General features: G+C 41.8%; 2 protein-coding genes across 2 annotated transcripts; both read right to left on the bottom strand.

Annotated features, from left to right (window-relative positions):
* Positions 1 to 165: 165 nt before the first annotated feature.
* LOC135650120 (probable beta-1,4-xylosyltransferase IRX14) lies at positions 166 to 4,413 on the bottom strand. The gene is made up of 4 exons (XM_065169276.1): positions 3,243 to 4,413; positions 2,599 to 3,126; positions 576 to 809; positions 166 to 492 (listed from the first exon to the last, which is right to left on the bottom strand). The coding sequence occupies exons 1-3, from the start codon at positions 4,067 to 4,069 to the stop codon at positions 608 to 610; spliced, it is 1,557 nt and encodes a 518-aa protein (XP_065025348.1). The 5' UTR covers positions 4,070 to 4,413; the 3' UTR covers positions 166 to 492; positions 576 to 607.
* Positions 4,414 to 4,875: 462 nt separating this feature from the next.
* Positions 4,876 to 10,746, bottom strand: LOC135650121 (F-box protein At1g47056-like). The gene is made up of 6 exons (XM_065169277.1): positions 9,183 to 10,746; positions 7,780 to 8,306; positions 6,387 to 6,440; positions 6,013 to 6,076; positions 5,798 to 5,882; positions 4,876 to 5,204 (listed from the first exon to the last, which is right to left on the bottom strand). Exon 1 carries the CDS (start codon positions 10,672 to 10,674, stop codon positions 9,196 to 9,198), a length of 1,479 nt encoding a protein of 492 aa, XP_065025349.1. The 5' UTR covers positions 10,675 to 10,746; the 3' UTR covers positions 4,876 to 5,204; positions 5,798 to 5,882; positions 6,013 to 6,076; positions 6,387 to 6,440; positions 7,780 to 8,306; positions 9,183 to 9,195.
* Positions 10,747 to 15,401: the final 4,655 nt, after the last annotated feature.

A 15,401-nucleotide genomic window follows, 5' to 3' on the forward strand; every position in this document is an offset into this window, starting at 1 on the left:
AATGGTGGTAGCGTGTGCAATGTGATGGCTTATTTTGCATGTCACTGTAAATTATGGAGAGCTGCTGAACATAAACATCGACTTCAATGTTATATGAAAGCCATCATCTACCATCGGTTGATAGACTAGATTTTACTCGTTGACATATATCAAGAACAGGAAGAGTCAAAAAGAATAGAGGGATGTATATTTGAACGCTAAAAATCTCAGAGAACATGCAACAAAATATGCTGACTTGCTATAAACGACGATTAATGTAGTATTCACTAAGCAAATGGAGTTCTCAAGTATTTTTCCAGTGCCATAACATTTTTGTCTGAGCTGCTTCGCATGATCTTTGTGATAATGAGTGCTAATTGAGACAGTTCCATCATTCAACTCGAATTGCTGATCCCAATCCTCGTGGAGGTATAAAGATACTATTTGAAGACAAGTCGTAGAATGCTGCAATCCGGTGTGTTCTATGGATCTTGACATGAAGCTGGAAAATGCCTGATCATCAATGACTCATGTTTAGTTGTTGGGAAGCAAATAAGATGAACATTTGAAAGTTATTTAAATTCATTTTTACAGACCTCTGTGGCACGCATCGGTGCCGATTTGTCGATCAGTTTTGGCCTCTTTCTACCGACGAATCATGCTTCTCTTCGTCATGAGTGGCGTGCTTACTCCATGATGGCATACTCTTTCTTGAAGTGTGTGATTCTTGATTGCTAACCATCATTTGGGATGGAAGCTCAGGTGGCGAATCGATCCATGTAGTGCGCTTTGCAGCAATAGTTGCCTCGACAGCAGGATCTATATCCCATCTGCATGCACAAAGTAGCCAAATTTAACATTGAAAATAATGTGATGGAAGTTGATCTAGCACAAGCGAGCATTTTATTCAAGGCAAGGCTGATCAAATGATAAGAGGAAGATGATGCCAGATGAGATTATTTAATTAATGTCATCATAAGAAATGATTATTTAATTAGTGCCTAAGGAGAAGAAATTTAACAGAAAATTTCAAATTTAATCGTACTACAACTTGATTCTATGATACAATTCATCGCCGCATTAGAACAGGGCATATCGCAGCCAGTACATGAAAGCCGAGGAGATTATTTTGTCAATTTGTAAAATATGGAGAAAAAGAACAACCAAAATTAAATTATGATAGAATAATGTATGTAAAAGACAGTAGCCAAATATCTGTTGTTCTATCATAGTCAAAATGTAAGAAGTCAAACAACGTGATCAGTCGAAACAATCTATAATTACAGAGGACACAAGAGTGATGACCCTCTTTGCTATTAAGAAAGATCACGATGTCCTTAGAAAACGACCATCAAGTCAAGTGGTTGCCGCATTCGAAGAGTACTGCAATTTGATCTATGAAGTGCAAGATGAAGTCCAACCACTTTCACGGTCAATTTAATTAGGAGGTCCTAGTCACTGTGAATCCACAACCCAGCAAAAGAATTCAATGTGTAATTTATTAACCATCTCGGAGAGTAGATGAGGACCATGAATGACAAAAACATTAAGGAGCACATGACATAGGGTCTCATGTAAAAGGAGCACTTCAAGTTTGGTAAGGAAACAAAGAATTTAACCTGCGACACGCAAATGCTAAGTAAAATCTTTGAACCTTCATGACATTATCGATAACCTGATTAGTTAAGGATTAAAAGTGCATATCACTTTTAGGTGATTTATGTGGTCGAATGGCATGTCTTTAGCATCCTCGAGGTTTGTACTCTACAGGAAAAGCAGAATTTTCTTCTTTCTACTTAGAACCCTGTCCAACCTAACCACAGATTGGATGATTACAGATCAGAAAAGTAGTCTAAAATTCAAGTCCAATAAGGATCCTAAGTACCTATGGGTCCTCCCTGATATAGAACAACTAGGAAAGTCTAGGCGCACACCGGCCTGATACTCTAGGCCTCTTTCCTAAACAATCTGTTTTTGATGTATGATCATCACGTATTCTCGATGCATGAACAGTGGATCATGTCTCCTCCATCCATGGACCATCCAAAACCTAGTTCCTTTGGTTTCTGGATTTACATCCCATGTCACCACCTGAAGGGTCTAAGACTACTTTCAGAACCCACAATTATCCCCCCAATTCTGGTGCAGGTCGAGATCCCCAAGCCTGAACTATTCCAAGATCAATCTGGCAACATATGAAACTCAAAATATGATCCCACAAACAATGATATGCAGAACAAATTACTAAGCAACATGGCAATATGGATGCAGTAATTACACAAGGAGTACCATAAACTTTAAGGAGCAGAATGCTAAGAATCAAGGATGTAGTCCCATCTTTCATGTACCAAAACGTTTAGACGCATAAAGTAATCCCAAATAAGAATCAATCAAATATTTGCAAAGTGCAAAACAAAGAACATGTGGATTCTATGTTAGTAGTATAAAAAATAATTGATTCCTCCTATGAAAGATCACTCTCAAAAACCATCAGAGGAAAGTTGAAGATTCATAGAGCAATTAGTATCAGACATGACATATTACTCGTGAACATTTGGAGTAAGCAAAGTTCATACAAGAACAACAACAATGATCAGAACAAAAGTTTTGTATACTAACCCTGGTGGGAATTTGCTGTCATGGCGGGCTTCGATGCGGAGCCACCAAAGAAGAACCTTCTTACCGCAATTCCCCAGAGGCTCGATGAAGGAGGCATCCTTCAACAGAACCAGTGGATTCTCAATCTGCTCTCCAACCTTGCCGACGGCATCGAGATCCCGAACCCACTCGGGCTTTCCCTCGGCCTCCCTCCACAGTAATCTCGAGTTCAGCACGAACCCGGCCCACTCCATCTTCGCCCGCAGCATGGTTTTGGCCGCACCAACGAACGTGGCGCCAGTGTGCGGAAGAGGGTTGTAGATGTGCCACCCGACCAAGTCGCCAGAGGAGTTGCAAGCCGGGCCTTGGATGGGCACGGGGGATTTGTCCTCCTCGCCCGCCCCGGATCGCCCGGAGTGGGCGAGGATTCCGATGGAGACGGCGCCCACCCACTTCACCTTCTGCGCCTCGTCGAACAGCTCCATGCTGTGCACATTGCTGTCGTCGGCGAAAACCACGACCCCGTCCATTCTCCTCTCCCTCACCACTCTGTTTCCAAGAAGACAAAATCAAGATCCAGTTTATATACGGAACGCCAAATCAAGATCCAAAATTTATCGTCGGATTTGGCGTAGCTTGAAGGGTGCGGGGGGGAATTGCCGTACCTGAGGGCGCGGAGGCGCATACGGGCTTCGGTGAGGCGGCGGTCGGCCCAGTTGTCGGGCATGGGATCCGAGAAGGAGATGTGAAGGAAGGGGAGGCCAGAGCGGGCGAGGAGGGTGGTGGTCTCGTTCGAGGAATCGCCGGCTGGTGCGGCCTCGATGACGAGCCAGGTGAGGGGGTAGGGGACAAGCAGGAGGGTGTGGAGGAGGCTGGTGAGGTGGAGCGCCTGGAAGGTGCGGACGTAGGTCGGGGTCACGACGATGAGCCGGCGAGGTGTCCGCACGCCGTACTGCAGCCGTTGCTCCCGCTGCACTCGCTCGATGATCCAGTGCGCCTGCATCACCTCCGTCGGGTCCGGGTACGGCCACTGCCGGATGTGGATCCCATGCCGGCCCACCACCACGCGACTCTGCGTCGTGTTGGCCGCCGCAACAGACGCCTCAGCCGACGTCGCCGGGGGAGGGGGCGTGGTGGGGAGGGAGACGGCCAGGGTCTGAGTGCGGGTGGTGGTGGTCGTAGTGGTGGTGGTGGTCATGGTGGTGGTGGTGGTGGCGGCGTGGATGATGGGGGCGGAGGTGAAGACGGTGGAGGTGGAGGAGGTGGTGAAGGTGGAAGATGGGGAGGAGAAGAGGAGGAAGAAGACAAGACGAGAGAAGCGGAAACCGAGGACGAGGCTGATGACGCAGCAGAGGCCATGGAGGACGATCCAGAACACGGCGGAGGGCGAGCGGAGTATGCCGTCGGTCTGTCCGGCACCACCACCGACCTCCGGCGGCCTGTGACCACCGCCCCGGCGGTTGGTCTGGTTCTGGAGCAAAGACAGCTTCATATCTCCGCTCCTCGCTCCTCTTCCCCTCCTCCGCCTCCGCCTTGGCTGTCTGAGGAGGCCGTCGTCGGAAGGCAAGAGTGTGAATAACAATTATGAGTAAAGCTGGTACGTTGTCACGTTAAATTACTGAATGATAATGAGCGAGAGGGAGGGGATGATGTGACAGTAATGAAAACGAGGTTTGGTGAGAAGCAGCAGCGCAAGAAAACAGATGTGGGGTTGGAGCTATGAGGGTGGAGTAATGCCTAAGTATGGAGGAGGCCGAAGAAGAGGCGGAATGCTTTGGTTTGAAGGGAGGACGGAGGAAGAGGGAAAGAATGGGCGCGGGGAGAGGGAGAAGGTAGCGTGGACTGGGGGGGAAGTTGGTGGAGCCCAAATTGGGTGCGAACGCTGATTGGACAGATTAGGAAGCTTTCGTTTTCTCCGTCAGGTAAACGACTGGAAAGAGGGTTCGGAGGACGGTCCGAATCGCCCATTTCCTGGTGATTTGCGTAAACCCGCCGCCTCAGGAACGGCTCATAGTTACTGCACCTAATTCGATTTATACGATTGGAACAGATCATAGTTACTGGACCTAATTGAACGTGTACGTACGGCTCGATCGGATTCACATTTTTTGTGTGCATGGTTTATCTATAGATCATTGACAACCACCACAATTTCCCTCACATTTGAAGTCAAGGAAAAAGTTACTCATATATTTGACCACCACATATTAAATCGGTCGCCCACTTTTCTTGAAGGCGCCATCAAACTAGGAAAGAATTGATGGGGATGGATGTGACCATAATTGAGAACAGGAAATATATCAGCAAATATATATATATATTCTAATATGATTCGACTACTTTGTCCAACATAATAATCGGAGAACAAATTAACAAAACTCTAACATCACTTGACAGGAAACTTGGAAAGATTTTTCCGCATACGTTCATTCCCAGCCTGATCGATGATCGAATTGGGTCGTGTGAGTTAGGCAGATTGCCATTGCTAATGTACATATGTTTCCAAGTGCCTGAGTGCCAAAGTCGACGTCAGAACCAAGTGATCAGGAAAGACACACAGTGTCTTGCAGGGTTCAGACCACCAATTTCCAGTCAACAAATTATGTCAGCCGTTCCACTCCGGTCATCTGCAGCATGAATAAGTAAGTGTGGAGAGAGGTGGGTGGAAGTCCCATCGACGTATTCAACTTTTCCAAGCTAATTAGTTGTCACAGCACCGACGCGTCGGGCAAAGCCGACGCCAGGGTCGTCGTTTATGTCATCGAAATCAGACCGGACAACGATCCGCTTGTGGGATCGATTCAATGATTCACTACTGAACCGGCCGGTCCAATCCGGTTGTGGGATGACATACTTGCGGAGCCCTGTGATGGGATTTCCTCCGGACATGCCTAATTTAATGTCAAGGCCTAACACATGTGCTACCATGTGGAAGTGAGGCTGCTGGCCTTACAAAATGTCAAAGACTGGTAGACGAGGTTTTCTAAGGCCAGCAAGACAGAGACATGAGGGTTCTCTGAAACCTCTTTTGGACTCCAGGTTGAAGAATAGTACATGGGAAGAATAGATAGATGAACAGCTCACAAATAATGCAATTGATGGAGTGGAGTGGCACCCATCGATCCTACAGAATTATGGTTGAGGTTGCATGCCTATTCAATGACCAGCATTATGCAGAATAAAGAAGATGAAGAACAGAAGAGAAGGGAAGATGTGTTACCATGGTGGCTGTGATGTCACTGGTGCGGGGTGGGTTGATCATGGACTGATATGGAAGCTCCATAGCTTTCAGTGACTCCCAAGTCCTAAGCAACATTAAGGAAAATTTTCTTAAATTGTTGCAAATGAACTATAAACATGTCATACTGCACACACTATGCTTAGCAGCTTTGACACTAAATGAGTGTCTGACTCATGAATATTATGGATACTTACAGCATTCACGAATTTGAGACAGCAGAATTCGAGAACAATTCGTTCGACCGTCGCCGCCGATATCCTGTTTAAACATAAACACCTAGAGATGAGCCAGAGTTTAGGAAAGGATACCAGACTCTGACTTCTTAGCTGAAACATACAAAGGTTGTTAGTTGTTCTGTACCGAGCTAAGTCAAGGCAATACTTTGGTAAGAAGGAAAAAAAACTTTCAGCAGTTTTCATGTGCTTTTTGAGAAGTACTAATCAAGAAATTAGGTTGCCACATTTGTATCATCATACAGGAAATAGAACATTTTTTTCACACCACTGCAATCATGCATAAACTTTTAATTACCCAGACAGATGATATCCAGAAAAAATTATGAACTTACTAAGAGAGCTTCAACAGTCGACCGACCTCAACAGTTCTTTTCTTTCCGATATATCTGCGGGACAGATAACGATAGTGAAGTCACTAAATGTACAAGAATTAATATTTACTGCCCCAATATCTAAGATTTCTAAGCATTAAGATGCAAATTTTAGATTCATAAACTGGTATAAGCAAATTTCTTATCTCTTCTTGACCCAGACGTAACAATCAATCAAAGAAGACATGGGGTCGCATTGACAATACTTAAACAACCTAATTGTTACAATAAGATTTGTCTGATTCCTTCATGATTCAGTCTGTCACTCCAGTTTACTGCATATTGTACATATGACATGTTATAATTTACTTTCTCTTTGGCACCTTGAATCTTTTTCTTAACACTGGTTTCATTTCATTATAGACCAACTAAAGAAGAAGAAGCTCAACATGTTCTGTAAAGAACCCAGTAAGTAATTCAATCTAAAAAAATTTAACCTCTAGAAGTAGGATCAGAATTTTCTCTAAGTTAAACTTAAAAAAGTTCAAATTGAAGAAGTATAATTTGATCAAAGGTAAGCTATTGTCTCACCAACTAGCCAGAGAGACGGAAACCCCTCCTCAAGGGGATTCCTACTTTCTCTCCTCAGCCTCTAGGGTATTAAGGCACTTCCCATTGTTGTGCCCTCTAGAGCTAAGTTATGTGGTTGAAAAATACATGCTACACATATATCCATGATTCTCATCCTAGGAGAGAATTTTTGTAATATATATCAGAATGAAAGGATTGAGAGCATTTTTGTAATACATACATCGCTCTTGAACTTGAAGAAATGATAAATAGACTAAAAGTAGGCTGAAGATGATTAGCATAGTTCTTGTATCCAGAATATAATACTCAGGACCAGGTTAAATTGTCTATTGTACACCTCAGAATGGTAAGAGAGGCCTATCAGTTAGAGAATCATCCAGTAAATAAATTCTAAAGAAACAACTTTGTCCGATCGAAAACTAAGATGATCGTCTTGCTGAGCATATCTGGGACTCACAACAGAGCATAAAGAAGAAATGATCTAGGTATGTCTTTGGAATGATTATTAGACATCAAAATTCAGACCTTCCATAAACATGTCTAAGTACCAAAAAATCACTGCAAACAAAAAACATAATGAAATAACTTGATCATGAAGTTACATGCCACCTCTAGACAATACCATCTTCATGGAAGAATCAATAGTAGAAATGTGATGACATGTCAATCTGTACAAAGAGGAATATTGAGTACCTATTAGGTGAACATTAACCTATATCAATATCACAGGTAAGCCTAGAAACAAACGTAATCGTTTTAAGACATATGTAGTTTGAACTTTCAAAATAGTTTCCCTAAAGTGTTTGTGACTTATTTATTTCACCTTCTGTATTGTTATTGGAGAACGACATGGCAACAGTTGGGTTCCGCATGGACCTCATCACTGCCACGGAATCTCAAGACAAGTATTCGAGAGATGTAAGCCACAGACAGGTCGAGAAAGTTATCCACAAGCACTGATCATCTAAGAAAGAATGGAACAAGTTGCACATAAAGATCAATGGGCTCAACTAAAGATTCATGTAACACATCCTAAACAGACAAATGACAACATATCATTCCAAAGAAAAGAAATATACAGATAAAAACCAGCAATACGCACAACAACAATACTATCATTGTCATGAAAAATTTAATCGAGTCACCAATAGATGCATGGATAGCTGAAGATCAACACAAGCAGCAAAAGAGATCTTCTCTTTCATGGCTCATGAGAATCACCGCTCCTGCCCGACAATTTCCTGAGAGTGGATGCTAAGGAATTCCTCATTGCTCGAAGGGAGCACATTTGCAAATCTCCTCTACCTCGTTTTCCTCCATCCCGCTTTCAGTCATGTTCACATCCTGCTCCTGCAGCCGGATAGCAAATGCAAATAAATGAACTAGTCATCTTTTAAGTAGCTTTAACATATTTCAGTTGGCAACTGAAATATCAGCTCTCGTGATTTGGTTGTATCATACCCATTTAATCTAAAATAGAGTTAATATCCAAACTTTAGGCAACCAAAAGTGTGAACAAAAACGCAACATGTAGGGAACAGAGAGAAAGCAACAAAGAACATTACATCAATAGGCCAATCTAGAGTAAAGGCAATGGGCATGATTTACCTGAATTATATACCAATATATACATATGATTGTACAATTTATCTACTCTAAATGGTCTATGGTAAAATGTTCTGTTTTCAACCTTTAGACCAAAATTTAGAATAGAAGCATACAATAATTGCAAGTCCATTTGGTAGCTAAGAACCTCCTTCAGGCCATGGCTCTGTACATTAGTGTCCAGAAAATAATGGCATGCTCAATAAACGTCAACGCTGCAGGAAAAAAAGGCATGTGAAACTTCATTACTTCACCTTCTGCATGAAAGCACATTTCTAAGCAGGCCAAAATATGAGAAGCAATATACTGTCATGCCAGGTTAAGCAATATACTGCAACTTACAGTTATGCCTTGATTAAACCTAACGACAAACACCAAAATATGAGAAGCCTCAAACTTTTTAGAAGTACAAAAAAGCTGAGATTCTTCCACCAGAACTGATCATCGATACAAGAATGAAGAAGTTGCTTGCAAAGATGCAGAGTATGGATTAAGATAACATCAAATAAACACTTAGTGCATATGCTTGATTCCAAAGCAAAACATGTATAGATAAACACCAGCAACAAGAATAATAATTTTATCAATGATATAAGGAAGTTAGCTACAACAAAACAGTACATTTCTTTCAGGGCTAGTGAGAATTGCCACCCCCACTCGACCATTTTCTGACAGCAGATGCCAAGAAGCTCCTAACCCGCGATTTTGACAGTGTGGGTTGATCATTACTGCTTGAAGGAAGATCTAACGTCGCAATGTCATCCGTGAGAGCAGAGAGCTCCTCGATCCCACTTTCCTGAATCCCAGTCTCGCACATGCTCACATGCGGCTCCTGGAGCTCGACTGCATCCAAGCTGACAGCTAGCGGCCCTCCCCTGGCGGCCATTAACCACTCTACGCCCTCCAGCGTCACCCCCCGGCACCTCTTCAGCTTTACCTTGATCAAGCTAGGGCTCCCCTCGGCGAGTGCCTCCAAGCCACGGTCTGAGACCGGGCACCCTTTGATGCACAGCTTCTTCAGAGCTGTGCACTTGGCAGCGATGCAAGCGATCTCGGCATCGCCAATGGTCTCACAGCCGCATAGTGCCAGGCGCTCAAGACCGCGGCAACTGCTCGCGATGTGATCCATGCTCGCCCCCGTCGGACTGATCCCGATCAGGACGAGTTCCTGCAATTCGGGGCAGCCCCTCGCGATGGCCATGAGACCATAATCGCCGATCCGGTTCATCCTCCACCCGTCGATGTGGATCTTACGGAGGAGGCGACATCTTTCAGCGACAGCGGCAACCCCGGCGTCGGTGCATTCGGGGGTCTTGACGAGGTGGAGCACTTCGAGAGCCAGGCAGGAGGAGAGGGCAAGGAGGCCGCGGTCGCTGACCTGGAGCTTCTCGAGGTGGACCTCGGCAATCTGGGGAACCCGTCCAGCGATCTCCACGAGGAGGAGGTCCCATTCGCCGGAGCAGCGGATGATCTTGAGGGTTCTGAGATTGGGGGAGCTAGCGATGAGCGGGGTGAAGAGCTGGGCGTTGTAGAGCTCCTTGAGGCAGATGGAGCGGAGGGCGGAGGAGGAGGCCGGGAGACCGAGGGCCTCAGGTTCGGCGTTGGCGAGGCCGCGCAGGCGCTTAACGGAGAGGTCCTCGAGGAAGGGGCAGCCGCGGAGGATGGCTTCGATGCCGGCGGGGCCGAAGGAGCAGGAGGCGCAGGAGAAGCGGCGGAGGGCCGGGCAGTGGCCAGCGAGAGCGAATACGCCGAGATCGGTGACGCGACGGCAGGCACGGAGCTTGAAGCGGGCGAGGGCAGAGCAGCAGCGGCCGATGAGGTCGAGGGCGTCGTCCCCGATGCTCTCAGAGCGGCGGTCGCAGCGGAGGGCGAGGCTGGAGACGGCGTCGAAGCGAGCCAAGAGACCGGGGGCGGCCTCCAGGAGGGGCGCCCGGGCGTCTAGGGAGAGACGGCGGCGGCTGCGAGCCTCGACGACGAGCCAACGGCGGCAAACGAGGGAGCAGCGGTTGCGGTCGCCGGTGCCGAGGAAGTTGAATACAACGATCAGGCAGTCATCGGGGAGGTCCAGGGTGTGGTCGCACGGACGATCGCCACCCGTTTCGGCCGTAGCCATGGGGTTGAACGGTTAGCGCTCTCTCTCTCTCTCTCTCTCTCTCTTTCCCTCACAGTGTTCCGTAGAAGTGGGGGGATTGAGGGGGACCTTAGTTTCCTGTGATGTGGGTATTTTGAATTTTATAGGGACTAAAGAACAAAAATACCTCGTTACGTCCTTCCCATGGAAGAGGGGGACCTTCATTCCTTTGACGTGCGTATTTTGAATTAGTCAAGGGACTAAATAACAAAATTATCTTTCCTTATGGCGGATCGAGGGACCTTCGTTTCTGCGGTGTGCGTATTTTGGAGTTGTCGAGGGACTAAATCACAAAATTACATATTCCTCCCCATCAACAGGAAATTTCATAAAAAACCCTTCACAAACATAAAATTTACATTAATATTCCTACAAAAGGACGAATCGGTCAAATACTTTTTCTAAATTATTCATCATAATGGCACTGTTTTTAGATTATTGTGCTTAATCTCTGTTAGCTATCATAGATTAACATCATTTAGAAACTCCAATGTGATACTAAAGATATTATATTATGTATTTTATATTTTTGAATACATTTATTTGACTCGATATATTAATGCTAATCACAATTAGAAGCTTTGAGGATTTTAATATTTGGAGAAAATATATAAATTATATCCGAATTTATAAAAAAAATAATATTATTATTTTCAAATTTGTGAGGATAGAGAAAACTTCCTAACAATTTGGAAGAGGGTAAATTCTTACGGATATTAACGCAAACTATCATTTCTTTTGTTTGGGAAAGAGTGTATGAATAGAGAAATTAAGGAATAATATTTTTGTATTTTTTGATTTTTTACAAACAATATTCTTGAATTCAAAAGTCCCAAAGCTATCACTCCTTTCTCCTCCTTTCCTTTTCCTCCTTTGCTGTCCCCACCTCCCCCACTGTAGCTCTATTGTGATGGTGGACGAATAGCATCAGATTTCCTTTGTCTTCATGATAGAGAGATAAAATAATAATAATAATAATAATAATAAAATAATTCAAGGAGTAAATTCTACCTCAGAATCATATCATCCAAATATAATTATGCCCTCACATCATTAAAGAAAAAGAGCATGATTTATTTATTTGTCTCTCGTTGATATATTACAATGTTTTAAACTAAATATAAGAAAAAATGAGAAAAATAAAAATTTTATAATTATATCGAATCAAATATATAATTTGATCTTTGTTTTAAAGAGGATAATATTATTTATTGATATGATTGTATCCTCGTAGAGATCAATCTTCATAAAATATTTATTCAAAATTTAGAATCCTCAATCATAATCATAATTTATTTTTTAATCTTTTTATATTTTTATCCTTGTAAATTGGATCACACTGTCTTCGTCCTCTCCTCGTCGAGAAAGAGATAATGAAAAGAAGAGGAGAGAGAGAAGAGAAAAGGATGAGCTATGAGAAAAGAGAGAAAGAAAGAAAAAGATAAAAGAGAAAGGATGGCTCGGAAGAAGATGATCGAGAACGAAGATAAGGGGGATGAGAAATGAGATTATTTCAGAATTTTTGAATTTAGGGATGATATTTGAAAAAAAAAGAGAACTTTGTTTGAAAAAATCTAAAATATATACTTTTTAAAAAATAGTCATATATATATTTATAAACATTCGAAGTTTAAAGAGAGAAATGTGATTTTTTTAAGGGATATGGATGAAATTTTATAAAGAAAATTCCTCATTAAATAATATCTATGAAAATTCAAAATTAGGATTTATCACTTGTATAATAATGTACTAATTAATTATGAATTTAATTCTCTTACGCAACTTATCGGATGAGTTATCTTTTTTATAATTTAATAGATCGTAAAATATGCATAGACTTAATACTTAAATAAGGCTTTAATTTATTTTTGATCGATGTGAAACTATATGTGTTCATCAAAATTAAAATTATATTTTCAGACTTGTCAATGTTAAGTCAGAAAAAAGAGATTACTATGACATTTTATCACTTGTATCGGCGTTTATTGATATGCTCATTTTGAAGGCTTCACATAGAAATCGACCCTTTTAATTGGATGGATGACGCGAGATAGAAATTAAACGAGCTATAATTAGCATTAACTCAACTTAGATATATGTATGGATAAGAAAGCTTCGCATGGATGATCCAAATCGATACATGTGGTAGATAATGGCGCCATCTCATCGTATGTCATCCATCAAGACCTTCGACTTAGGACATGGAGACGATTTCTACTAAACCTATTTCCTGTGTTCTTTGTGCTTCATAAATATAATATTTATGGAGTGATTCAAATTACTTATTTGAAGAATAAAAAAAAATCAAATATTTATGTATATAAAGATTTTGGTAAGGAAAAAACTTACAAAATAACTATGTATTCTTAAGATTTTTTTTATAATATTTTTATGAATACGAAGTATTCCGAACTTTAGTTATTATGGAGAAAGACTTATTAATTAATTATTTATTCTCGTATAGTGAGAAATTTAAGTTTTCGTAAATATTAATTACATTGACTATTTTTTTAATTTATTTTTAAATTTTTTTATTCTTATTTTGGTATCGAAGACTTTTCCACTGAATAAGTATGTGATTGACCAATTATTTTTATTTAAAAATAATATTTGAGTAGTATAATTGCCAAGTTGATTCCGAGCAAAATTAAAGTCACCATCACCAAAGGGGGTATGATTTATTTATTTATATTTTAATACAAGAAAAAAAAGGGGGCAGCATTTGTATATCTCAACATGCTTATTCTCTATCCTATGTTATAGGACTCTATAGAGTCTCATCTCATGATAAGAGCTCGACATACATTACACTCATCGATATAATAATGATGAGATGAGCCCTAAGCCATCACATCCATTGACTATTACATCTCGAGCCTTATCTTTCCACTTTTCTCAAGTTAGGGGATTCTAATTCTCAAGTCCCCTTTGCAATTAAATGAATTTTTTTTCGAATGCCAATTCTGAGATTTTTTTTCTTTTTTATGAAAATTTTAGATCATAAATATTTTTTTAAATGCATAATTTTATAATTTTAATTTTTTATGACTATATATTTTTCGTAGGATGAATTATCAAAAAGACTCTTATTTATGATAAATTATCGTAAAGCATCTAAAAAAATCACACAGCTCTCATATTATTTTACTCTTATACCATTGCTCTCCATCACGGTTATGTTATTGCCTCCACCACGTCCACCCCCTCGAATCTACCTCTATCTGCCTTGCCCTCATGCGAGGAAGGAGGGGGGCGTGATAGCGATAATTTTTACTACTCTCGTGCGAGAAAAAAACACAGGTGACTATCATCATTGACTATGAGTAAATAATAATGGGGGTGACCCGTAAGGATGTCAATTATACCCATAGGTATGAGTATCCATGGGGACCCACCCCTGATGGGGTGAAGATGGGGAATATTTTATATTACCAATGTAAATACGGGGCGAGGATAGGTATAGCACTCCCTACCTTATATTTGTACTTGTACTAGTCTCATTAATATGTGAGTTGAGATACTAGGTCCAAACACCGAACAAGCTAAACTTTTATTATTCAAATTGGACTAGGTGAACCTTGATTGAATCGATTATGATTTAATTAAAATTCATTTGGTTCAATTGAATCAAATGAAATATCTTCTCATTCAATGACTATACGTTATGTGTGCTCAATCCCTAATCATATGCAGCACCACAATGACTATTTGACTTTGTATTCATCATTCATCTTCTCTCAATCAACAAACGATAATTCCTCAAGTGATTGGTGGCTATAAATGGCAATCAATGAATAGCGACGATGATTCCTCGGTATTTTTCTCTCTCTCCTCATTTTTCTTCCCATCACGCACTCGTTTCTCTCTTCTCTCTCTTCTCAGCTTCCCTTTTTATTGCAAAAGTCCTAACCCTTTATCACAGTCTTCCGCTCTCCCATCGTAGTCGTTCTTGTCCACCTCGTGGCCCTATCTCATCGGTCATTGTCGCCCCTGCACCCTTCCCCCACGCCTCTTCCCAATCTTTCTCCATATTGTTATTGTCTCTAGTTATGATAATTTTGATTCAGTTTATATTTGAATATATTTATCTTTTGTTATGTATAAATTTTAGTATTGTTAATTAGGTTTGACAGTAGTTTTATTTTTTTTTAATTGAATGAATTAATTGAGAAGATATGGAGTACCGTAGGTTCCCGCCCAGACCTCATTTAAAGCGGTAATGGGGCTTGGATGAGGAATAGGAGATGAGATAGGGATATGGATAGAAGAAGCATTCTTTTCCTTGCCCCACGTCATTGACATTCATAGCAGCTCGCCCTTGTCACCATTGGACCTTCCTCGACTTGCCTCATTGACATCCCTAGTGGCCCACCCTTGTTATCGCTAGATCCAATGGTGTTCGGCCAGGGCTACTATACCTTTGTCGTTGGGCGTGTCCAATGAAGGTAGAGGCCACACTCTCGTTGTTGCACCTCCGTGGAAGGCTCATTATAGGTGAAGGCTACACCTTTGTCATTGAGTCTAGTGAGGGTTGTTGCGCCTTCATTGTTGGGTGAGTCCATCGGAGGCAAAGGCCTTGCTCTCGATGAGGAAGGAGGGTTGTGGAGGCTACGACAATGGCCCCTTACACGATAGCTTCGTGAGGGCTAAGGGAACGAAGGCGATGCGATGATGGTGTAGATCGACGATGTAGGGTAAAATGATTATTT

Source organism: Musa acuminata, chromosome BXJ3-9 (genome assembly GCF_036884655.1).
Source record: "Musa acuminata AAA Group cultivar baxijiao chromosome BXJ3-9, Cavendish_Baxijiao_AAA, whole genome shotgun sequence".
Classification (NCBI taxonomy): domain Eukaryota; kingdom Viridiplantae; phylum Streptophyta; class Magnoliopsida; order Zingiberales; family Musaceae; genus Musa; species Musa acuminata.